The 26439-nt window shown below is 39.0% G+C and overlaps 1 protein-coding gene across 1 annotated transcript in view; it reads left to right on the top strand.

Moving 5' to 3' along the window:
- The window catches only part of ARMC1 (armadillo repeat containing 1), a 35352-nt gene extending 10897 nt beyond the window's left edge, over nucleotides 1–24455 (top strand). Inside the window, exons 4-7 of the mRNA XM_065895254.1 lie at nucleotides 8483–8672; nucleotides 21196–21312; nucleotides 21399–21473; nucleotides 22265–24455. Coding sequence (XP_065751326.1) covers nucleotides 8483–8672; nucleotides 21196–21312; nucleotides 21399–21473; nucleotides 22265–22456 — 574 coding nt within the window. The 3' untranslated portion in view covers nucleotides 22457–24455. The remainder of the gene's footprint in view (nucleotides 1–8482; nucleotides 8673–21195; nucleotides 21313–21398; nucleotides 21474–22264) is intronic.
- The last annotated feature ends 1984 nt before the right edge of the window (nucleotides 24456–26439 follow it).

Genomic DNA, 26439 nt, shown 5'->3' with positions numbered 1-26439 from the left:
GTCTGAAAGCAAAAAACTATGCTTTCTGAGGTTTTATCTTAGTTTACTTTGTATCTTGATCTTATTCAAGACATGACTGCCTTTAAGACTATAATAAATAACCATTTAATTTACTGATTTTTAAAACTTGCAGTTTCTTTGGCTTGAGTGCTTACAAAAGTTCTATAATTCCCAAGCACTGTAAGTTAAATTATATCAGTGGACCGCCATCCAAACTGACTTCCAAGGCAGTGTATTTTTTTTTTTTTAGTGTTCTTGGCCTCTAGATAAATTTTATTTTAATAATCTTTTTTTTTTAATCATGCTACCCCGATAGGTGTCTTGATCTTTAATAATGACAAGTTAGAGACTGAAGGGTTTTTTTTGTTTTTATTCAGGTGATCAGTTAGGAATAAATATTAGAAAATATTGACTGGCATCAACTGTATTAATCATTACCTATGGTTTGAGGTCAGTTGCATTAGTAGAATTTGGATTGCAGTTCTGACTTGAGAGAAATGGTCTCTTTGACCCTCAGTTTCCTTATCCATACACCTGCAGTAACAACGTCAAAGTGCTCGATTCAGTGGGATGATAGGTGTAGAAATGGTCTGTAAATTCTAAAATGTTGTATAAAATATGAGGTTGCATTGTTCTTGTTCCTAGTATGTTTTAATGCCATGTAATTATTTTTTTTATATTTTATTTTTTTGCGGTACGCGGGCCTCTCACTGTTGTGGCCTCTCCCGTTGTGGAGCACAGGCTCCGGACGCGCAGGCTCAGCGACCATGGCTCACGGGCCCAGCTGCTCCGCGGCATGTGGGATCTTCCCGGACCGGGGCACGAACCCGTGTCCCCTGCATCGGCAGGCAGACTCTCAACCACTGCGCCACCAGGGAAGCCCTCTTTAGCTGTTTTTTTTTGTTTTTGTGGTACGTGGGCCTCTCACCGCTGCGGCCTCTCCCGTTGCGGAGCACAGGCTCTGGACGCGCAGGCTCAGCGGCCATGGCTCACGGGCCCAGCCGCTCCGCGGCATGTGGGATCTTCCCGGACCGGGGCACGAACCCGTGTCCCCTGCATCGGCAGGCGGACTCCCAACCACAGCGCCACCAGGGAAGCCCCCATGTAATTATTTTTAACTGGCATATTCTTTTGGAAGTCGTGACAGGATTAAGCATAATATGGAGCCTTCTGTAGGATTATTTTATTCATATGATGAACTTAAGATTGTGTATTTCTTTAACAGGTTTGGTTATTGAAGCTGAAAATACGTGGTAAAAATTTTAAAATGTAAGAAATTATATGTAAAGTTAATGTTGATATTAAAATATGCTTCAAATTTGAGCTTTAAACATTTAGAGCAAGTTTTAGAGGTACTGTAGATTTAACCTATAAAACAATTTCTTAGCTTGGTTGGCTAAGGTTGTGGTATGTGCATATGTATGTGTGTATCTGTAAGTGAGAGATACATCTAAAATATTGGGTTGGCCAAAAAGTTCGGGGTTTTCCGTAACATCTTAACGTTAGGGAGACAACTTGTATTTTTTTTTAATAAATTTATTTAGTTTATTATTTATTTATTATTCTTGGCTGTGTTGGGTCTTTGTTGCCACGCGTGCGGGCTTTCTTTAGTTGCTGCGAACGGGCGCTACTCTTCGTTGTGTACGCCGGCTTCTCATTGTGGTGGCTTCTCTCATTGTGGTGGCTTCTCTCATTGTGGAGCACGTGCTCTAGGTGTGTGGGCTTCAGTAGTGTGGCACGTGGGCTCAGTAGTTGTGGCTCGCGGGCTCTAGAGCGCAGGCTCAGTTGTGGCGCACGGGCTTAGTTGCACCGCAGCATGTAAGATCTTCCTGGACCAGGGCTCGAACCCGTGTCCCCTGCATTGGCAGGCGGATTCTCAACCACTGCATCACCAGGGAAGACCAACAACTTGTATCTTTATAAGAGAAGTATTGTGTCAGTTCAGGTCATTATCTTGCAGTGTCATCTGGGAAGGAGATCTTGAGATGGAGTTAGAAATGGAAGAGGTTTATTGTGAGATATCGTCTGTAGAGGTAGAAGGGAATGAAGAAGGATTGGACTATAGTCGTTAGACTGCAATGCAGATCTGACATCTGTAAAAGGAAAGTGAAGAGGAAACCGAATGGGGCAAGGAGAGTCTCAGATTGCAATGCAAATCTGACAGCTCAAGGGGAAGCTCCAAAGCGAGGATTACCCTGTAGATCAGTCTTGCATTGGGCAGAAATGGCCAGGCCCTATTGTGCCCCTGCTGCCCAGGCATTGAGTGGGGTCTCCCTGGGAACAGTCAGGCCTTGGAATGAAGGATTGAATGGTGTGAGAGATCTCAAAGCCACTACTGCTGGTGGCTCTACTATTCTACTCCCTGTAGCCAAAGGGCAGGTTTCCTTCTTAAAGGGAGATCCAAGCAGTGGGTCTCCACGGTTGCCACAAGCAGCTTCTCTTTAATACAAATGATGTATATTTTTTAGGACACTGTGGTGATCGTTGCTGGCTCCTCCAGCAGTAAAACAGGTATGCATTCATTGCATATGCCATTATAATTTGGTCCTGTACCCCTCTCAAAAGTGGAGATATGATGTAATAATTTTTGTATATATTTTCCAGCTCATTTGGCTGTGGGAGATCTCAGATTTGAAGGTTACCTTTCAAGCTTTCTTAAAAGTCACCTCTGTTTACTAAAATAATCATCTTAGAATTTATCAGTTACTGTTATCAGAAGGTCAATAAAACTATGTGTTTTAGCTTGTAAACATTAAGACTGAAGTATTAGAATCAGGTTTTGGTTCAGCATGTTTAGCTTTGTGTTGTGAATTATCTCATGGCTTGGACATAATTTTCTTTTTTTACATATTTATTCATTTAATTTATTAGTTATTTTCAGCTGCGTCGGGTCTTAGTTGTGGCGTGCGGGATCTTTGTTGAGACATACGGGATCTTTTGTTGCAGCACGCGGACTTCTCTCTAGTTGTGGCGTACGGGTTTTCTCTTCTCTAGTTGTGGTGCAGGGCTCCAGGGCACATGGTCTCTATAGTTGTGGCGAGGAGGCTCCAGAACACTGGCGTTCCAGGGCACGTGGGCTCTGTAGTTTGTGGCACATGGGCTCAGTAGTTGTGGCATGCGGGCTTAGTTGCCCCGCGACATGTGCGATCTTAGTTCTCTGACCAGGGATCAAACCCGAGTCCCCTGCATTGGAAGGTGGATTCTTTACCACTGGACCACCAGGGAAGTCCCTCATTATCCTTTTTTAAGAAATTAGATTGCTCTGGCATTATTATTTTCTCCTCATTTACTTTTTTCTTTTGGGTACCTGTATTAAAAATTCTTAAAAAATCAAAAGGAAAAGTTTTTATCATATAGAGCAGGGTGAGTTTTATATATGCATAATCGTTTTGACACTGTAGACATATGTTCTTCAGACATTATTTTGCATTTTGATGTCTTTGTTGGCAGATACAGATGACTGATTTACCACTATTCCATTCTTATATAGGTCATCTTGGTAAGCCATAGCACAAGAGATCTAAATTATATACCCCAATTGTTTTCATTAATGTGGCTGCCCCATGACAGCTAGGCAGTCAGGGTGGGATTCGTATCAGTTTTTCTCTCTGTTTAGGAGTACTGAGTTAGGGGGAGATTTAGCTATGATTCTGTGGAACTATACAACTAGGGAAGCAGCAAAAGGATCTTCCCATACCCCAGTGAGACCCATAGAACAAAGAAAATCTATTGTGGAGGGATGCTGCTTTATTGACTGAAGAGAAACCTTCATCTGGAGTGATCAAAGGGGAAACCAGAAAGCAGAAGTAGGTGGGGAGAGTGGAGGTTACTCTTAACATGAGAAGCAGAGAGCAATGTTTTATAAAATAGGGAAAATTCTGTGTATTGAAATTTTTGCCCTTTTATCACCAAATTATTTTTTGCTACAAAATTTTGCTGAGATTTTAGCAAGTTATTCAACAGCAGGTTTGACTTAATGTTTAGGTCAAATTGGTGCCTACAGATCGACAGTTGGATTGATTTCAAAGTCACTGTTACTTTCAGTTCTTCAATTGTGAAGAGAATTTCAAGTTCTCTGTCACTCAAAATGAATCTGGCATTGTGTTCTAATTTTAATCTTCCATAAATGAAAACTTGTCCTTAGAGGTTAGAACCTTTTTACATTTTATTTTTAACCCTGGATCCCTTTGTGAAGAGAATTTTCAAAATGTCAGTCTAGGAAAATATCTAAATGCAGTTTAAGACATTTGTTAATTTGTATTTCAGGAGTAATACTTTTGATACAAAATGTATTTTATAAAGGTACTTGTGAATATCTAACATGAAGTATGCTGTAAATAAAAGTCACTTTAATAAAATGTGGCATCTCAACTTTAAAATACCTCATTTCATCTAGAGAACTTTCTAAAATTCTAGATTTTGAAACAGTGCCATAGTAATGGTGGTCTATTCTTCTTGCTAAAATCTTGGATGAAAAGTATGTGCTTCATTTCTTTATGCCTTTCTTCTGTGTTATTTTATTTTATTTAAAATACTGTTTTAAAATCTTATTACAAGTATGTGGTATGTGGTTTATTTATAAAAATTCAAAAATATAAAAAAGAAAATCCATAACGCCATTTATGTTTTCATTTAAATATGTTTATACATACATAGTTTTTTAAACTTTAGTTTGAAATGACATCAGACTTTCAGAAAAGTTGTACAAACAGTACACTGATGCCTAGATAAGTATACCAGTAGTCCCCAAATTTTAACATTTTACCATTTGTTTTACTGTGTTTTTGTTTTTTTAAATATTTATTTATTTTGGCTGCCCTGGGTCTTAGTTGCAGCATGAGATCTTTGTCGTGGCATGCGGGGGTCTTTTAGTTGAGGCATGCGGGCTTTTAGTTGCAGCATGTGGGATCTAGTTCCCTGACCAGGGATCAAACCCAGGCCCCCTGCACTGGGAGCACAGAGTCTTAACCGCTGGACCACCCGGGAAGTCCTTTGTTTTACTATTTTAACATTTGCTTTATTCTTTCTCCATACATGTTGTTGTTTGGTATATATGTCTTCATCACTTATATATAGTCATTGTGAAGTATGTATTTTAAGAGAAAAAAATGTGTCCTTTTTCATGTTTAATGCTTGGATTTGGGGCTGGAATTCTACTTTGTGTGATATCAGTACACAATTCCTGTTCTCATTGTTTCTATTTGCCTTATCTACACTTGCTCATTCCTTTATTTCTGAATCACTTTTAGTTGTGTCTTGTTTTGTGAGTCAAAATGAAAATCTTTTAGTGGGGGCAATAAAGTAGGAGCTTGGGATTAACATACACACACTACTATATATAAAATAGATAACCAACCAGGACCTACTGTATAGCACAGGGATCTCTTATCTACTCAATAACCTATATGGGAAAAGAATCTGAAAAAGAATGACTATATGTATACGTATAACTGAATCACTCTGCTGTACACCTGAAACTAACACAACATTGTAAATCAACTATACTCCAATAAAAATAAAATAAAAAATCTTCTAAATTAGTGAGCTAGGTCCATTTATATTTATTGCTGTTACTGATATATTTCATCTTAACCCATTTTTGTTGTAATTACCATGTATATTATAATAGTTGTGTTTCTGTGCCTGCTGTTTTCTTCTTTTATCTTGAAAATTTCTTCTGATTTGTCTTATTGTTATAGTGGTTACCTTTGTACTTATACTTTAAAGAAATCTTCTAAGTTTTCTGTTTTCTTATTTAAACTTTCACCATCTTGCTTGTTGGTTTTAATGGTAATCTTTTCACTCCCATAGTCAGACTTTTTCTACTTTTCCCTTTTCTTCTCCCTTTTCCTTTCTTTTTTTAAGTTGCATTATTTCTACTTTATCAGAACATTTATATATTCTATTCCCTTTTCCACTTTAGTTTTAAATTTAGATCTACAGTTAAATGTGTAAAATGCTCATCATCAGTCCTTTTGCTAGTTTTCCTAGTCATCTCTTTGTTGGTTGAAGCTTAATTCTCTAGTAGATTGCTCAAGTAAGACTCTAATATTCCTTGAGTTCCTTCATGTTTAAAATTCCTTTTCTGTAACCTTGCTACTTGAAGGAAAACTGGACTGCACCCATGGTTCACCTTTTGTTTTCTTGTGATTCTTGAAAATGCTGCTCCATTTTGCCTTGATTTTTATGTTGTTTTTTGTAAAGTTTTTAGAACAGAGGGTGGCAACTTTTTTTCTGTAAAATAAAAAGCCAGATAGTAACTATTTTAGGCTTTGTTGGGCTCACAGTCTCTGTTGCGGCGCTCAGCTCTGCCCTTGTGGGTTAAAGCAGCCAGAGATGATATGTAAATGACGGACTTTTGCTCAAGGATCATAGTTTTCCTGCCTTTGGACTTCATTGTTACCTAAGCAGAGTTGCTGACTGCCTTCTTAGAACCCTTTTAAAGTTAGGATTGGTTTTGCATTGAAAGATGAAGGATGATTTTCTGAGTTGCATAAATGTTATAAGAACACTTTTTTTAGTGAACAACACAGAAAAAAAAAAAGCAAAACCAACTCCTAAAGGAAAAGTTGTGAAGATCTTCAAAAGATGATAGCAAGTCTTTAACATTAAAATAGTATATTCACTGCTTTCATGAAGTATATGGAAGTCTTAACTGGCTTTTATAGGCGGTATAAAATGTTATTAATAGCATCTATATAGGATTAGAGTGAATTGGTGTTTATGACTAGTGAGGAAATACATTCAAAATGAAAATTATTTTTGATATATAATGAAGATCAGAGTTCACCTTTCAGTTGTGTTTTATGAATAACATTTTGAACATTTTCAATATAGATAACTATTTAGAAAAAGTGGTGAGGAATCAATATACTTCATTATGGAATAGTAAATTACTGAGAGCAGAATTCCAATTATTTAGATGAAAGAGCTTTTCAAGATAGTCTTTTCTTGGGTGTCATATTTTAAAGACTGAACTAAATCCAGGGCATTAATCAGTTCTTTCAATTTTCACTTGACTAAGAAGCTTAGGGCAACTAGTACTTGTTTAATTATACAGTCTTTCTTAGGCTTATGGCCAACTGTACCATATAACTCTAGACTTTTTGTACTTGAATGTTTTGAATCACAGTATTTGAATAGTAATTTTTGTTGGTTTTTTTTTTTAAAGACTAAGATACCTGCTTCCAAAGCTGTAGATGCTCTTGGCTTTTTCTTTTTGGTTTTAAAGGCATTTTTAAAAAATAAGGCAATAATTATTTATCATTAATTTGTTGAACAGCAACATACATAGATATTTATGATACCTCATATAGTGCCCAGATCAAGAAGTAACTTCGTTGTTTTTTTTAACATCTTTATTGGAGTATAATTGCTTTACAGTGGTGTGTTAGTTTCTGCTGTAGAACAAAGTGAGTCAGCTATACGTATACATATATCCCCATATCCCCTCCCTCTTCTGTCTCCCTCCCACCCTCCCTATCCCATCCCTCTAGGTGGTCACAAAGCACCGAGCTACTATGCGGCTGCTTCCCACTAGCTAGCTATTTTACGTTTGGTAGTGTATATATGTCAATGCCACTCTCTCACTTCGTCTCAGCTTACCCTTCCCCCTCCCCATGTCCTCAAGTCCATTCTCTAGGTCTGTGTCTTTATTCCTGTCCTGCCCCTAGGTTCTTCAGAACCATATATATATATATATATATATATATATTTTTTTTTTTTTTTTGGCGGTACGCGGACCTCTCACTGCTGTGGCCTCTCCCGTTGCGGAGCACAGGCTCTGGATGCACAGGCTCAGCGGCCATGGCCCACGGGCCCAGCCACTTTGCGGCACGTGGGATCCTCCTGGACCGGGGCATGAACCTGTGTCCCCTGCATCGGCAGGCAGACTCCCAACCACTGCGCCACCAGGGAAGCCCCAGAACCATTTTTTTGTAATCGTTTTTACTTCATTTTTGCTTATATGCTTTTGCAAATTTCATTCTGCCTAAGACAAAATTTTACTTAGCTTTAAGGGAGATTTGTGTCTATAGAGGTATTCCCTTAACTGTTTCGTAGGAAGGGCAGCAATAAAATTAGTCCTATGAGGTATACCAGAAAAACATACTTAGAACAACAGTGGGACCATCATGTTGATTTGACTATGTTATTCTTTTAAAAATTTTTGGTTTTAAGTAGATAGAAATTGAAAATCTTCCAGAAAGGAATTTATTACTGTATGAAAATGATGACACTTTGAACTATGAAATAAAGGAAGTTAAAAATAGTGATGGTGGGAGTATTTATTTCCTATAACCATTTTTGCCAGTCTGTGGTCTGTAACTGTTTTGTTTATCTAAGTAGATTTAGCCTATGTGACTCTAGAAATAAAGTATAGATCAGAATGAAGAAAACAAGGTTTTGCCAAGTTGAGGAATAAAATTACAGAATCTGTAGAAGTGGCAAGACTACTTTGTTAATTTATATGTTTCTTTTCAAGGACTACAACTCCAGGAGAAACAAAACTGCTGGCCTCTGAAATCTATGAAATTCTTCAGTCTTCCAATATGGCAGATGGTGATAGTTTCAATGAAATGAATTCACGTCGAAGGAAAGCTCAGTTTTTTCTGGGAACCACAAACAAACGTGCCAAAACAGTGGTTTTGCATATAGATGGTCTTGATGATACGGTAAGACTTTTATAAACACATGGTTCATAACATGCAAGAGGGAAATCATGTTAACTGGTTATCTCAGTGTCACCTGCTAACAGTCTTTAAGAATAAGTCCCTGGCTTCCCTGGTGGCACAGTGGTTAAGAATCTGCCTGCCAGTGCAGGGGACACAGGTTCAAGCCCTGGTCCAGGAAGATCCCACATGCCGTGGAGCAACTAAGCCCGTGCGCCACAACTACTGAGCCTGCTCTCTAGTGCCCGCGAGCCACAACTACTAAGCCCGCGTGCCACAACTACTGAAGCCCACATGCCTAGAGCCTGTGCTCCGCACCAAAAGAAGCCACAACAATGAGAAGCCCACAGACTGCATCGAAGAGTAGCCCCCGCTCGCCACAACTAGAGAAAGCCCACATGCAGCAACAAAGACCCAACACAGCCAAAAATTAAAAATAAATAAATTAAAAAGAAAAGAGTAAGTCCCAATATTAGCATTTTATTCTGATAAAGAGGGGCATTTTGTGCTTAACGGGTCAGTTATTCAAAGGACATAACCATTGCAAATATTTATGCCCTAGTAATAGAACTTCAAAGTATATGAAGCAAAAACTGATGGAAATGCAAGGAGAAATAAATTCACAACTAGGGCTGGAGATTTGATTACCATTGTTTCAATTAATAGAACAAGTATACAGAAAATCAACAGGGATATAGAAGACGCAACACTAATAATCAACTTAACCTAACTGATATTTATAGAAAGCCCCACTCAGCAGCAAGGTAATATTCATTCTTTTCATGTGCACATGAAACATTTACCAAGATAGACCATATTGTGTCCCATAAAACAAGTCCTGATTTAAAAGAATTAGAACCAAGCAAAGTGTGTTCTCTGAGCACAATGAAAAGCAAGTTAGAAATCAATCACAGAAAGATACCTGGAAAACCCCCTAAGAATTTTGGAAATTAACCCATTTCTAAAGTAATCCATGGGTCAATAAGGAAATCAAAGGAGAAATTAGGAAGTATTTTGAACTGAATAAAATGAAAATGTGGGGCTTCCCTGGTGGCGCAGTGGTTGAGAATCCACCTGCCAGGGCAGGGGACATGGGTTCGAGCCCTCGTCCAGGAAGATCCCACATGTCGTGGAGCAACTAAGCCCATGCGCCACAACTACTGAGCCTGTGCTCTAGAGCCCGCGAGCCACAACTGCTGAGCCCATGTGCCACAACTACTGAAGCCCGCGTGCCTAGAGCCCTTGCTCTGCAACAAAGAGAAGCCACCACAATGGGAAGCATTCACCTCAACAAAGAGTAGCCCCCACTCTCTGCAACTAGAGAAAGTCTGCACGCAGCAACAAAGACCCAATGCAGCCAAAAATAAATAAATATTTTTACAAAGATGTAGTATTAGAATTTGTGGGAAGCAGCTAAAGCAGAGTTTAGGGGGGAATTCATTAGCACCAAATGACTGAATATTTATATACAAAAAGGGAAAGGTCTCTGACTTAAGCTTCTACCTTAAGAAACTAGAAAAAGAAAAGCAAATTCAATCCAAAGTAAGCAGAAGAGAAGAAACAAAAAAAACAAATCAGTGGAATGGAAAACAGAGAAAAATCAATGAAATCAAAAGCTGATCTTTGACATGATCAATTAAATTGATAAACCTCTAGCCAAATTGATCAAGAATAAAAGAGGGTCTCAAAGTATCAGTATCAGAAATGAGACAGCATTGCTATAGATCTTTTAATGTGGACACTGAAAGGAAAATAAGTGAATATTTTGAATAACTTTATGCCAATAAATTTGATAATGTAGATGAAACAGGAAAATTTCTTGAAAGATGGATTGCCAAAGCTCACTCAAAAAGAAATGGATAACCTGAATGAATAGCTCTATGTCTATCAAAGAAATTGGATTCGTAGTTAAAAACCTTTCCATAAAGACAGTTTCTGGCCTTGATATTTTCATTGGTGAATTCTACCAAACGTTTAAGGAAAATGTAATACCAATTGTACTGTATTTTAAAGTATTATACGGTAGTAGTTGTACAGTGTAGTTTTTTCTCAACTCATTCTACCTTTTCTGCTTTTTTTTAATATTTTTTTTATATGGACCATTTTTTAAGTCTTTATTGAATTTGTTACAATATTGCTTCTGTTTTGGTTTTTTGGCCACAAGGCACGTGGGATCTTAGCTCCCTGACCAGGGATCGAACCCACACCCCCTGTATTGGAAGGCAAGGTCTTAACCAGTGGACTGCCAAGGAAGTCCCTTGTCTGCTTTTAATATTAGCTGCTCAAGCGTTCTTTTGATTATAGTGTGTATCTTGTATTTGTGTCTGTATTTTACTTGGATTTCTTAGAGGCACCATATAGTTGGGCCTTGCTTTTTTAATCCAATCGAAAAATTTCTACCTTTTAACAGGAGTGCTGGGATCATTTGCCTTTAATATGATTATTAATATGACTGGATTTAAAACAACCATCTTGCTAATTGCTTTCTATTTGTCCCATGTGTTCTCTTTTCCTCTTTTTCTGCCTTTTGGAGTAATTGAAAGTTTTTTATGATTGCATTTTATCTCCTTTGTTAGCTTATTTGCCTTAATTCTCTTTCCTTCCTTCCTTTCTTTTATGTTTGTTGATTTAGGGTTTATTTTGTGTATCTTTTTTTTATTTTTGAATTTTATTTAGGATTTATTTTCTGTATCTTTAACTTTTTTTTTAACATGTCTTAAATCATATTTATTTATTTATTTTAACATCTTTATTGGAGTATATTTGCTCCACAGTGGTGTGTTAGTTTCTGATGTATAACAAAGTGAATCAGCTATACATATACATATGTCCCCATATCCCCTCCCTCTTGGGTCTCCCTCCCTCCCACCCTCACTATCCTACCCCTCTAGGTGGTCACAAAGCACCGAGCTGATCTCCCTGTGCTATGTGGCTGCTTCCCACTAGCTGTCTATTTTACGTTTGGTGTCCATGCCACTCTCTCACTTTGTCACAGCTTATCTTTAACTTATCAGTCTAGCTTCAATTAACACTAATCACCATGAGACACTTATAACACTATACTTTCATCTGCCTTATCTCTGCCTTTGTGTTCTTGTTATGTTTTACTTCTTCATGTTATAAACCCCAAATTACTTTGTTATAACATTAAATATTCTTTTTTTATTAAAAAATTTTTTTGTGGTAAATTACACTTAGCATAGAATTACCATCCATCTTAACCATTTACAAGTATTTAAAGACATTAAAAAATAAGAGTATTTTCTGTCTACCCACGTATTTACAATTTCTGGGGGTCGTTATTCCTTTGTGTAAATACAGGTTTTCGTCTAATATTTTCCTTCTGCCTGAAGGACTCCATTAACATTTCTTTTTTTTTTTTTTTTTTTTAACATTTCTTATAGTAAGTAGTACAGGTCTGCTGAGGATGGACATTTGGCTTATTTCCACCTTTTGGCTATTATGAATAATTCTGCTATGAACATTTATGTACAGGTTTTTGTGTGGATATATGTCCTCAGTTCTCTTGGGTATATTCTTAAGGGTAGAATTGCTGGATGATACGTTTAGCTTTTCGAGCAACTGCAAGACTGTTTTCCACAGTGGCCACTGCATTTTACATTCCCATCAGCAAGGTGTGAGGGGTCAAGTTTCTCCACATCCCTGCCAACATTTCTTATTTTCCATTTCTTAAAAAAATAGCTATTCTAGTGGGTGTGAAGTGGTATCTTATTGTGATTTTGATTTGCATTTACCTAATTACAATCATGGTATCTTTTCACATGCTTATTGGTCATTTTTAGTGGTTGACTTAGGGTTTATTGTGTATGTCTTTAATTTATCACAGATTTTCTCTTTTGGAGAAATGTCTGTTCATTCTTTGTCCATTTTTTTAAAAAATTGCTTATTATTTGTCTTTATTTTTGAGATGAATTAGTTCTGTTAATATCATGTATTGCATCAGTTGATTTTCCTATGTTGAACCAGCCCTTCATTCCTAGGATAAATCCCGATTGGTCGTGGTGCATAACCTTTTTAATGTGCTTCTGGCTTCAGTATGCTGGTATATTATTGAGGCATTTTGCATCTGTATTCATACAGGGTATTGGTTTGTAGTCTTTTTTTCCCTTGTGTTGTCTTTTTCTGGTTTTTGTATCAGGGTAATCCTGGCTTCATAAGAGGATTTGGGAAGTGTCTGGATGAGTTTGTGAAGGATAGGTGTTACTCTTCTTTAAACATTTAGTAGAATTCACCAGTGAAGCCATTTGGTCCTGGGCTTTTCTTTGTGGGAAATGTTCTGATTATTAATTCAGTTGCTTTACTTGTTGTATAGGTTTATTCATATTTTCTTGAGTCAGTTTATGGTTTTGTCTCTTTTTTTTTTTTTTTTTGGTACACGGGCCTCTCACTGCTGTGGCCTCTCCCGTTGCGGAGCACAGGCTCTGGACGTGCAGGCTGAGCGGCCATGGCTCATGGGCCCAGCCGCTCCGCGGCGTGTGGGATCTTCCCGGACCAGGGCATCGGCAGGCGGACCCTCAGCCACTGCGCCACAGGAAGCCCTGTGGTTCTGTCTTCTGAGGCATATATCATTTCGTAGAGGTTGTCTGATGTGTTGGCATACAGTTGTTCATAGTATTCGCTTATAATCCTTTTCTTTTGCTAGAATTGGTCATAATATATCCTCTTTTATTCTTGCTCTTAGTAATTTGAGTCTTCTTCCTCTCTTTTCTTCGTCAGTCCAGCTAAAGCTTTATCAATTTTGTTGCTCTTTCCAAAGAACCAACTTGTGGTTTCATCGATTTTTCTATCCACCCCTCCCCCATTCTCTATTTCTTTTTTTCCCCTGCTCTAATCTTTATTATTTCCTTCCTTCCATTTGCTTTGGGTTTAGTTTGCTCTTCTTTTTCTTGTTTCTTTTTAATTTTTTTTCGGCTGTGTTGGGTCTTTGTTGCTGTGCGTGGGCTTTCTCTAGTTGCAGCAAGCAGGCTTCTCATTGCGGTGGCTTCTCTTGTTGCAGAGCATGGCCTCTAGGCACGTGGGCTCGTGGGCTGAGTAGTTGTGGATCGCAGGCTCTAGAGCGCAGGCTCAGTAGTTGTGGCGCACGGGCTCAGTTGCTCCGTGGCATGTGGGATCTTCCCGGACCAGGGCTCGAACCCGTGTCCCCTGCATTGGCAGGCAGATTCTTAACCACTGCGCCATCAGGGAAGCCCTTTTTTCTTGTTTCTTAAATGGAATATTAGGTAATTGGCTTGAGATTTTCTTCTACTTTAATGTAGTTATTATAGCTATAAATACCCCTCTGAGCACTACTGTCTGCATACTATCAGATTTGGTATGTAGTTTTTCATTTCATTCATCAGAAAGTATTTTCTAATTTTTTTGGTGATTTCTTGTTTGACCCATTGGTTGTTTAGGAGTTTGTTGTTTAATTTCCATATATTCCTAAATTTCCCAAATTTCCTTCTGTTAACCGATTTCTGATCTCATTTCATATGCATGATTTCAATTCTTTTACACTTGTTGGGGCTTATCTTGTGGCCTAAAGGTCTATCCTGGCGAATGTTCCACGTGCACTTGAGAATGTATATACCTTTGGTTGGAGTCTTCTACAAGTGTCTGTTAGGTTTGGTTGGTTTACAGTGTTAAGTTGTCTTCTTCCTTGTTGATCTTCTGTCCAGCTGTTCTATCCATTTTTGAAAATCAGATGGACTTCCCTGGTGGCGCAGTGGTTAAGAATCCTCCTGCCAATGCAGGGGACACGGGTTCAACCCCTGGTCCGGGAAGATCCCACATGTTGCAGAGCAACTAATCTCGTGTGCCACAACTACTGAGCCTGTGCTCTAGAGCCCGCGAGCCACAAGTACTGAGCCTGCGTGCCACAACTACTGAAGCCTATGCGCCTAGAGCCTGTGCTTTGCAACAAGAGAAGCCACCACAATGAGAAGCCCGTGCACTGCAACTAAGAGCAGACCCTGCTCACCACAACTAGAGAAAGCCCGTGCACAGCAATGAAGACCCCATGCAGCCAAAAATTAAATTAATTAATTAATTTTAAAAAAAGTCAGATGGATATTGAAGTCTCTAACTCTTTGAGTTTTGTGTATCTGGAAAAGTCCTTATTGTATTTTTCTTTTGAAAGATATTTTTATATGTATAGAACTCTAGATGACAGTTCATTTTCTTACCATACTTTATGAATATTGTCCCACTGTCTTCTCCCTTGTATTGTTTCTATTCAGAATTCTGTCATTCTTTTTTTTGTTCATCTATGTGTAATGTATCTTACTTTTTCCCTCTGCCTGTTTTAATAGTTTCTCTTTTATTATTGCTTTTGATCAGTTTGTTTATGATGTGCCTTGGTATCATTTTCTTCATGTTTATTCAGCTTCTTGGATCTCTGGGTTTATAGTTTGCAGCAAATTTGGGCAATTTTTTCCATTATTTTTTCAAGTACTTTTTCTGTCTTTCAGGGATTCCTGTGACATATTCAACCATGTGAAGTTGTCCCATTGCTCACTGATACTCTGTTAATTTCATTTTCATTCTTTTTTTCTCTTTCATATTGGTTGGTTTCTGTTGGTATATTTGCTAAATTTTTCTTCTTCCGGTATTTACTTTGCTGTTAATTTTTTCACCATAGGCATTATTTTATTTATCTCTAGAAGTTTGATTTGAGCCTTTGTTATATCTCCTTAACAGTTTATACTCTGTCTACTTGAACATACAGAATATGGTTAGAATAACTGTTTAATGTCTTTGTCAACTAATTCAGTCATATGTGTTATTTTTGAGTGTGTTTCTGTAGGTTGATTTTTCTAGTTATAGGTTGTATTTTCTTGCTTCTTTGCACACCTCATAATTTTTGATTGGATGCCACATATTACAAATTTTACATATTGGGATACAGCATGTATTTGTATGCAAAGCCTTTAAATATTCTTGAATTTTGTTCTGGATCAGTTAAGTTACTTGCAAACATTAGATGTTTTTGAGTCTTGCCTTTAAGCTCTGGTAGGCAGACTACAGCACCGTTTAACCTAGAGATAATTTTACTACACTACTGAGGCCATACTCTTCTGGGTTCTCTGTCTGTGCCCTGTGTATATCAGTTTTCTCTGCTCTGGCTGATGGGGACAGGAAGTATTCCCAGCCCTGTGTGAGTACGCAGGATGGTTGCTTCTATTCCTTTCCAGCCTGGTTGTTTCCTCACATTCGTGCACCCTTCATCACTCAGCTGAAAACCAGAGGGGAACCCATTGCCGATCTCTGGTGTGTGTCTTCTCTCTGCGGGGCCCCCTTTGTGCAACTGTGTCCTCTCATGCTCTGTGCTATGAATTATAGTTGCCTTGACCTCCCTGAATTTTCAACTGTGTCCTCAACTTGGGGAGACTGCTGGTTCTGCTTGGCTTCCTGCTTTGTGAGTTGCAGCCTAAAAATTTTCCAGGCAATCCGCTGCTGTGCTGGTGAGCCTAACTTCATTTGCTTTCCTTCTCTCGGGGGTGTCTGCTTTCCAACACCTGGAAATCATTGTTTTATTCATTTTATTTTGTCTGTGTTTTTAGTTGTTTAAGCCTTGAGGGTAAATCTGGTCCCTGTTACTCCATCTTGACTGGAATTGCAGGTCTCCCTGAAGTTATCTTGAGCAGTGATAAGTTATATACCTTCACATATTGAGGGGTGGCAACTGTTGGATTACCACTTATCTCTTTAGCTGTGCCAGGTAGGTTACATTGGATTATCCACAGCTTTTTCTAGTTGTGGCATTGGGGCACCTAGCCCTCAGGATTTAGGATTCAGTAAACAGGGATTGGGGAAAACTTTTCATATGCATATCATCCATGACATTGCCAAATAAGTTAACAACTATCTTCTCAAAACTGGGGCCACAAGATCCCAAAAAGTTTCTAGAAAGCAGGTTCTGGTAAATGTAAATTAATTGAATGAAAGATATTAAGATGTATAAATTGTCACCAGTACCATTTGTTTAATGTTAATGAAGACAGTACAGTTCCTTTTTAAAGCTAGCAGAAACCAAATAAAAACACCCAACAAAGCTCACACACACAAAAATATAGGCCACATAGGGGGCTTCCCTCGTTGTGCAGTGGTTAAGAATCCACCTGCCAATGCAGGGGACACGGGTTCAAGCCCTGGTCTGGGAAGATCCCACATGCCGCAGAGCAGCTAAGTCCGTGTGCCACAACTACTGAGCCTGCACTCTAGAGCCCGCGAGCCACAACTGCTGAGCCCACGCCCCACAACTACTGAAGCCAACACGCCTAGAGCCCGTGCTCTGCAAGAAGAGAAGCCACCGCAATGAGAAGCCCGCGCACTGCAATGAAGAGTAGCCCCCGCAATGAGAAGCCCGCGCACTGCAATGAAGAGTAGCCCCCACAATGAGAAGCCCGCGCACTGCAATGAAGAGTAGCCCCCGCAATGAGAAGCCCGCGCACTGCAATGAAGAGTAGCCCCCGCAATGAGAAGCCCGCGCACTGCAATGAAGAGTAGCCCCCGCAATGAGAAGCCCGCGCACTGCAATGAAGAGTAGCCCCCGCAATGAGAAGCCCGCGCACTGCAATGAAGAGTAGCCCCCGCAATGAGAAGCCCGCGCACTGCAATGAAGAGTAGCCCCCGCAATGAGAAGCCCGCGCACTGCAATGAAGAGTAGCCCCCGCAATGAGAAGCCCGCGCACTGCAATGAAGAGTAGCCCCCGCAATGAGAAGCCCGCGCACTGCAATGAAGAGTAGCCCCCGCAATGAGAAGCCCGCGCACTGCAATGAAGAGTAGCCCCCGCAATGAGAAGCCCGCGCACTGCAATGAAGAGTAGCCCCCGCAATGAGAAGCCCGCGCACTGCAATGAAGAGTAGCCTCCGCAATGAGAAGCCCGCGCACTGCAATGAAGAGTAGCCCCCGCAATGAGAAGCCCGCGCACTGCAATGAAGAGTAGCCCCCGCAATGAGAAGCCCGCGCACTGCAATGAAGAGTAGCCCCCGCTCACCGCAACTAGAGAAAGCCCGTGTGCAGCAACGAAGACCCAGTGCAGCCAAAAGTAAATAAATAAACAAATATATTAAAAAATATATACATAGGCCACTATATCTTAAAAATGTAATTGCTAAAATCCAAAAAAAAAAAAGGTTAACTGTGAAACTGTACTGTAATGTTTTGGCAGCATAACCTGGCACCTAGTATGTGCCAGGCACTATTTTAGGCACCAGGGATACAGCGGTGACCAAAATAAGCAAAAGTTCTCATGAATCCTATGTTTGACTTAATTAAGCTAATCTCATAGTTGGAGGAGACCGTCAACAAGCCAAGTTTTATAGTATAGTAGAAGTGGTAAGTTCCATGGACAGAAATAAAGGGAAGGTAGCTAGGGATCGCTAAGGGGTGGGATGGTGGATTATAGTTTTAAATAGGATGGTTTAAAAATCCTCTTGGAGAAACTGACATTTAGCCAAAACTTAGGAGTGACCCAGTGGATATCTGTGGAAGAGTGCATGTTCCCAAGAAAGGGAGCCATGAATGTCAAGCCTTCACACATAGACAACTAAGAAGATACCTAAGAGTAATAAAAGGATGTGGAAGAAATTGCTTTAGGAAAGAGCTCTAGTTTAACAGTAAAGTTTTTGCTTTGTTAAATGTATTCTTAAAACATAAAAACAAGTAGGAAAATATTTGTAATGAATAATTGACATCAGGTTAGTGGCCTTATTACCGTGTGTAAAATAGGTAGCTAGTGGGAACCTGCTGCATAGTACAGGGAGCTCAGTTCGGTGCTCTGTGATCACCTAGATGGGTGGGATGGGGGGAGAGGGTGGGAGGGAGGTCCAAGAGGGAGGGGATATATGTATACATAGAGCTGATTCACTTCATTGTACAGCAGAAACTAATACAACATTGTAAAGCAGCTATACTCCAATTAAAAAGAATAAAAATTAAAAATATATATCAAAAAAATCAACAAAAGAAAATCCAACAGGAAAATGGGAAATTCCTGGAAGAGATGTAATTTCCAGTAAATAGTATCAGCTAACATTTATTGCAGTACTTGCAGGTACCTTTCTGGTGTGTTAACTCATTTATTTTTCTTAAAAGTATAAGGTCTACTTATAGTCCCAGTTTACAGATGAGGAGACAGAAGCACACCAAATTTCAATAGCTTCCTGGTGTAGTAGAAGTGGTAAGTGAAGGACATGGGATTTGAATCTAGGCAGCGTGGGTCTAGCTGCAGAACCCCGCTCTTAACTGCTGCTTTGGACAGCTACGCAGGGAAACGTGTCTACTCTCACTAGTAATGAAAGCAGTGTACATTATTTTAGTGTACGTATCAAGGCTTTTAGAAAGATATTCCTGATTTTGGATTGTCACATTTTTCCCTTTGCTTTATTTCCTCAGCTGCAAATCATGCTACCATGGAGTCTTTAGAAATTGGAGAGAGGCTATTATCTACACTCTCTCCCCCTCCCCCTCTTCCTCCCTCCCTCCCCCTCCCCCTCCCTCTTCCTTCCTCCCCCTCCCCTTCTCCCCCCCCCCCCGCACCCCAACCCTTCTCCTAGCAATTGCCAGGCAGTTAACTTTGACCCATCTACCTCCTTGCCCAATTCTTAATTTGATCTGCTTATGATTCTTAAAACCTGATCTTGACCTTCTATCCCTATCAAGAAGTTACTCATCCTTCGTAGCTAATTCTTGATCCTATTTGCTCTGTTGAAGATCTCATGTTTACATCTTGGAGTTGGACACCCCCCTTTACCTGTTGCAGATGTGTTAACTTGTGTTAAAATAAAGATGAGTTGGCATCATGAGTGTGGTTTTTCACTGTCACACATAGTTGGAATTTAATGTCAGACTCTTGTGATAAACCAGGAAAGTTGCTTAACGTTTATATTTTTTGGTTTCCTCACATTTAAAATAAGGAAACAGATTAGACTAGTAGTATCCTAACTTTCATGTTGTATATGCTGTGTAAACTTTCGTTCACTGTTAAGTTTACCTGGTGTTGAATATGTGGAAGAGATAAACATGGACCTTTTGGGCACTAATCCACCAAAGGCGCTTTGCAGAAGGGACAGTGCAGTACATGAGCCCCGTGCGCTGCCATGCACCACTGTATGCGAGACCCTTGCCTGAATAGTGTTGAAACGCAGAAGTGGAAAAGTAGTTTAAGTAGGAGATAAACAATGATGTGAGTTGTTTTGAAGGATGTGGGAATAAGTTTGAAGACTGATTTTATTCAGTAGAAAAGAATGAATCAGGTAATTGAAGGCAGTGCTTCCTAGGCTATGACCCAGAGACTTGGTGTCATTTGCTGATTCCTGTCCCCTCAGAGGTACTGAATCGGAGTCTGGTCTCAATACAGAAACAGGATAATTTAGAGATGTTGATTCGATGTATGGGTTGGAGGAGGAGGGAGGGATGGGGAGAACTGTAGTTACTTTTTAATTCATTTTCTCTTTGGATCTTGTGTTTAAGATGACCACTTGTTATCCACGTGGATGTGTTTGTAGACAAATGAAAATAAAATCATATTGGAAGTAGACTTCTGTGCTTCTACATGGTAGTGATGGTTGAAGTGATCTGAATAATCTACTGAGGGATGAAGTAGAAAGAAAATCACTTAGTTTTAGCACTGGACCTTGGAGATAAAATGAGACAGATGAAATACTCAGTGGTGTGAGCAGAACACCAGGGTGGTGTATTATTAAGAAGTCAAAGAAGCATTGAAGGGAGTATGTTATGTTGTGTTGTCAAGAGGAAAATGAGAACCAAAAAGTGGATATTGATAACCCTTGAGAATACAGTGGTAACCACCGAGAATGCCATGAATGATGGATGCCGTGATATAAATACCAAGTGATTTAAAAAATAGTGACTCCTACACTGAATGCTCACTAATTCTAACTTCAGTCTGTTAGAATCTATCCCTGGAGGTTTTTAAGCTAGAGCAGGGGTCAGTAAACCCTTTCTTTACAGGGCTGGATAGTAAACACTTCAGGTTTTGCAGGCATATGGTCTCTGTTATGACTACTAACTCTGCTAGAGGGTGAAACTAGACTTGGACAGTATGTAAACAGATAGGTGTGGGTGTTTCCAATAAAACTTTATTTACAAAAACAGCTGTTGGACCGTAGTTTGCCCACCCTTGAGCTTGAGGAAACTCTGCTTTTCAGCATGTTTTCTGTATTATTCTTCCATTCTGTTTGGTTTAAGATTTAAATTAACATTGGCAAATTTATTTCTGATTAAAATGATTAAAATTAAATATTAGTAATGAAGCTTGAAAAAATCTAGCAGGAATTACTATTTTGTTGGATCTTATAAATTTTCATAAACTTGACTAAGCACCACCCTTTCTGTGCCCTCAAATATGTGATTGTAGAATTGAAATAGGGACATTAGCTTTCCCTTGCCCTGTGTTCCCTCCTTCCCCCCAAATATAAAGACTAGTTCAGTGTTGTTTGATTTGATTTATTCCCTTATTATTTTGCTAGTTTTAATAGCAATTTGCTTTTACTTTTTCAGTCTCGGAGAAACCTGTGTGAAGAAGCTTTGTTAAAAATCAAAGGCGTTATTAGCTTTACTTTTCAAATGGCTGTTCAAAGATGTGTGGTGCGAATCCGTTCGGATCTGAAAGCAGAGGTTGGTATTTTAAATGGCTAAATATGCTTGAGGTTACGGGTAAACACATCCGTGTTCAAAACTGTTGTCTTTCTATCCTGGCCTAGGCTTTGGCATCAGCGATAGCATCAACCAAGGTTATGAAGGCTCAGCAAGTCGTGAAAAGCGAAAGTGGAGAAGAGGTAAAAGCTCGATTTAGTTTGCTTTATGCTTGACTCCCTCTTGATTGTCCCTTGTGGCCAGCAGATTGCTAGTATTTCTAGACTAATAGCTGCTGAGTATATAGCGATGTGGCTGAGTCAGATTATCCTAATGTTTCTTGGTTAACAGTTAACACTTTTAGAAATACAGAGAGATCTTTGGTGGATTTCAGAATCTCTCAGACTCTGTTCTTGATGTCAGTGGAGATGTCTTGCTGATTTTATTTGGAAATAAAGGATATGTGGTTTCCTTGCATTGGTTTTTAAATACTTTCTAACCCTTAATTGGTTTTGCCAGTCCAAAAATAAAGATCCAGTCCCATCGTTGGGCAGGTATATATAGTGATAATCTCTGCATCTTGCTACTCTTTCCACTGGCTTTGTGATAGGGAAGAGGAATCTGATAGGGAAGAGGAATCTGTATGGCTTTAGCTCATTTGAGTTTCCACAGAAAGGAGGTTCATTGGCCCTTCAGGGCCCCATAGCAGCCGGTTGCTTGTTTTTGTCGTCTTTAAATAGAGGTTGAACATTTATTCCTGGAGCCTCAGGAGAAAAGCATCAGAATTTTCACGTCTACTTCTTCCTTCTGTGCTTACACAGTGCTCAACAATTGGGCCTACCTTCATAGAAGAGGATACTTTTTAAAGGAATATAACCTCTGAGAATAAATATGGTGATGAGAATGAGAAATAAAGTTGACTTTTAACGTTTGACATGTACCTATATCAATTAGGTTGACTTTGTAACAACTCTTAACGTGCTCTCTGCATCAGATGCTGGTCCCGTTCCAAGACACGCCTGTGGAAGTAGAACAGAACACAGAGCTGCCCGACTACCTGCCTGAGGACGAGAGTCCCACAAAGGAGCAGGACAAAGCAGTGTCCCGGGTGGGCTCACACCCAGAGGGTGGAGCTAGCTGGCTGAGCACAGCTGCAAACTTTTTATCCAGATCATTTTACTGGTGACTTCAGTTTGGGGCTCAAGGACTGTGTAAACGAACAAGGGGCCAGTTTTCCATTGTTGTGGTGAACTGTCAAGTGCAATTTGCAATAAGTTATCATGAAAAGTTTCTAGATTACATGATTAAGAATGCTGCATTTTACATTTTACTGGACATTTTACCCCACTAAGTGGTAAAAAGGACAGGCTACAGGTGGAATTGCTTTGTTTATGAAGGTGTTTTGGTTTTGTTTTCCTTTGTTTAAATTGCCTCACTTTTTAAAAAACATGGGTCCACCGTTAAACCAAACATGTATTTGTGCAGCTTTACATTTTATTTTACACAAAGCACGTGATTAGGAAAACTTGTTTTCTCAAGCCTCAGGACCTATCTGAAGAGAAGTTTTTTGTTGTTTTTTTTTTTTAGCTCAAGTTGTGCATGAATTACTGAACACTTTGCCTTTTCTCATGAAAGATACTTGCTTTGGTACTCTTTCTTTCTCATGAAAAGATACTTGCTTTGAAAGCATTTCTCATAATTCCCCTTTTGTGCCTTTTTTATTTTGCCAACCATGTTTATAGAAAGGACGTCACTAGTGACATTTTGTGAATTAAAACATATTCATTGCAATGTAACAGACCCCTAAAAATACAACTCTACAAAAACTTGGCAGTCTTAGTTGTTATAATTTTTAAAAGATTAACACAAAATCAGTCGAGAAGGAAACGTGTATCAGCAAAGTGTTATTGGAGACCATTTGAATGTGACCAAATGTGGTTCTAGTTGACTGCTGTTCAGTTTGGTTTATATCAGCTCTTGAGAATTATGTCCACCCTAATATTGGGAGTGACTGTAAATGGTCTCTAGGCCTTACTTTGTGATTACACACTATCCCCTGCTGAGAAGAAGAAAAAAAAAAGTAGTAAAGAACTGACAAACTTGAAAAAAGAAAACAAAAATGGAACGCCTATAATGCCATAGTGCTATTTGGTAGAGTCTAACCTTAAAACATGAATCACTTGGCAGATGCCTATTCAGTAGGTGTTTCCTTGTATTGCTTTTTGTGAATTTATTATGAACATGCAGTCATATTGAATGAAAAGAAAAAAGACTCAAATTATTGCTTATAAAGAAAGCAAGCCAGCATTTGTCCGTCCACTTAAACTTTCTGCCAGAAAAAAACAGGACTTCAGCAAAGGTAAGATAAATAAATATAAATATATATACATATATATTTTTGGTATAGATTTAAGAGCTAATCACATATATGTAATGCTTTATTAAATTTCTGAAATATTTGGCAACAAAAATTTTTCTTTTGGAAATCCAACTAACTCCAGATAAAGTTTAATGCTAATATGATTTAAAACTAATAGGAGGAAATCGAAAACTTTTTTCGTCAACATGTAGAGCTGCTATTTAACTCCTTGGAGAATGTGAAGTGAAAATTGGACCCTGGAGGGTTTCCTTGCGTTTTCATTGCTTCTCTTTTAGAGAAAACTAAAAGCATCCAGTGTCACTGGAGAAGAATTATTGTAAAATAGTTCGCCAACCAGAATCTTGAGTTCAAGAACATTGTGACCTTATAGAGGGAGGGGTGTTGAGCGTATGGAGAGTAATATTTTTTCACCTGGGCTCTGACTCAGGTGATGCGCACAACTGAAAATATAAGCTTTCAGGGCATGTATTGCTTTAAATGCATAGTACAACTTGCTGCCAGACCGGATGTGTTGAAAAAAACAAAACAAAACAAAACCACCTCCTTTCTATAGCCATTGAAACAAAGTTTACTGTTCTAACAGGTTTGTATTTTATTTTGAATTGCCACACATCTCCTTATTTAGAAAACGACATCCTTTTGATAGTAATTGTTCAGCACAAGTAGGTATTACAGCTTGATGTTTGTGTGTTCTAATTCTCAGTGTTCTTTGATTCCAGGTCTTATATATATAGAGCAGTTAAGGCAACTGTAACAGCATTTTTTGAAATATATTGTAAAATAATAAAAGGTAACATAATTAAAATTGAATGGATATTGCATTTTTGTGGTATAAGCATTACTGATTTCGCTAAAGCCTGTTTGTATCCACACTGCCTGGCACCTTCTCACTCCCTGCAAGTGTGTTATCCGACTAATTCCCGGGCATCTTCCATTCATCTCCTTCCCAGCACCACACCTGCTTCTTCCTGGGTTTGGATCAGTGCCCCTGTACATATATGCATTGTAGTGTTTATTGCATTAGATTAAAATTATATTTACCAGTGTCTGTGCCCTACTTAGCTCTTTGAGAACTGAGAAGGTCTGTAGTAGTACCTGGCTAGTATTTAATGCTCAAATATTTTTTTAAGAGAATGAACAAAGAATTTTTTTTTTTAATCAGTAAAAAATAAATGGAGGGTACTATTTAACTCGTTGGGCAAATAGGAAAAATGTCAGGCTGTATTTTTTTTTTCTGGTATGTTTATTTCTGGCTGATTAATGCTAGGCAAATTCCCCCATTTATTTTGTCATTTGGTTTTTATTTTTTCAAAAAGCAGGAGAAAGGGGTATAATGCTCCATTGAATGAAGTTAAAATTAACTTATAATATCCTGATTCTTATAGAATTATTTTAGAATATTACATATATATAGTACTGGTACAAGTATAAGATGGAATTATTGTTACTGGAAGTTTGAAATGATTCTCTTCTTGTCTTTGATTCTCAAGCAAGACACTGTGCCTTTCTAGTCACACTTTATGTGACTTATCTTTCTGTATCCAGTCAGAGGGATTTTTTCTTTGAGGCTAAGTCCTCAGCTATTTGATTTTTGTCTAAATGTTGACCCTTGAAGAACTCATCTCTTGTCTTCATTTACCTCTGTGCAGATACCTTCTAAATCTCCATTTACTGTCATCTTTGAGAGTTCCCCTCTCCTTTGCTGTACCTGTCAAGTGTAAAGTCTGTGAATTTTTATTTCTCTTAGGACTGAGGTCATGCAATAAATTTCACAAAAACTAATTCTGTGCCAGGCATTGTGCTAAGTGCTTTACAAATATTTGTTCATTTAATCCTTAACAACTGTGAGGCAGGTACTGTTACGTCTCCATTTTATAGATGGGGGAAAATGAGACACAAGTAACTCATTAGTCCCAGGTCGCAGAACTAATAAGTGGTGAAGCCAGGACTAGACTGCGTGGCCTGGCCTAGTTCCCGGCCTCCGCCTCTCACGGGCAGCCTACGTCCTGGGTCCCCTGCTGAGCCCTCCCGTCTCCCAACACCAGCGTTCCAGTTCAGTGACTTCACCCGGGTGTCTGTTAGCAATCCAGAACTCTGTCTGGAGGCCAGAAGAGGTAGGTACGTGAAAGAAGTGAGTCTGTTTAGGCCACAACGTAGGAAAACACACAGAGAGCACCCAGCCTGTCTAAAGAGGGAAACCACGTCTTCCTCACGTGGATTGTGGGCTTTTCACAATCAGAGCTTCTGGACTTGGTTGCTTTTCCAGACCCTTAAAACACTACCTGAGCCACAAGAAACATGCCTGTGGCCAGAAATTGGCTACTTTTACTTGTAGAGTAGCCACATTCTGATGTGTCAAATTAATCTTAACAGTACCTTTGTCGTTTTTCTGCTTTAATGTCAACAAAGGCCTGTGGATTAGTTTGCACTGCTTTGTCCAGCACCAAAAATGCCGTGAGAGCTTAGCCCCCCAACCTAATCTTTCATACGTTCTGCAGGATTACCACAGCCTTTCTATATGTGAGGCACAGTTGTATATCTCGTTTCAAAAACAGTCTTTTTTAGAAATATGAAATGGAGACCTAGAATTTTAATCAGTGCAATAAAGTTTGTAAAACTCTTAAAAAGTCTGCTTTATTTAGGCTTGCCTGTGTATTATAACCTAAATATTCTGTATTCAGCCTGCCCTCTAGATTTGCTCATATTCTTTCTTATCTAGAATTTCCTCCTTTACACTCTCATCTCCTTTAAAACATTTTCTTATGAAAATTATAGAAATGCATAAAGAA

This window comes from Phocoena phocoena, chromosome 17 (assembly GCF_963924675.1).
Source record: "Phocoena phocoena chromosome 17, mPhoPho1.1, whole genome shotgun sequence".
Lineage (NCBI taxonomy): Eukaryota > Metazoa > Chordata > Mammalia > Artiodactyla > Phocoenidae > Phocoena > Phocoena phocoena.
The sequence above is the reverse complement of the archived record's forward strand: the minus strand, read 5'-3'. Positions and strand labels throughout refer to the sequence as shown.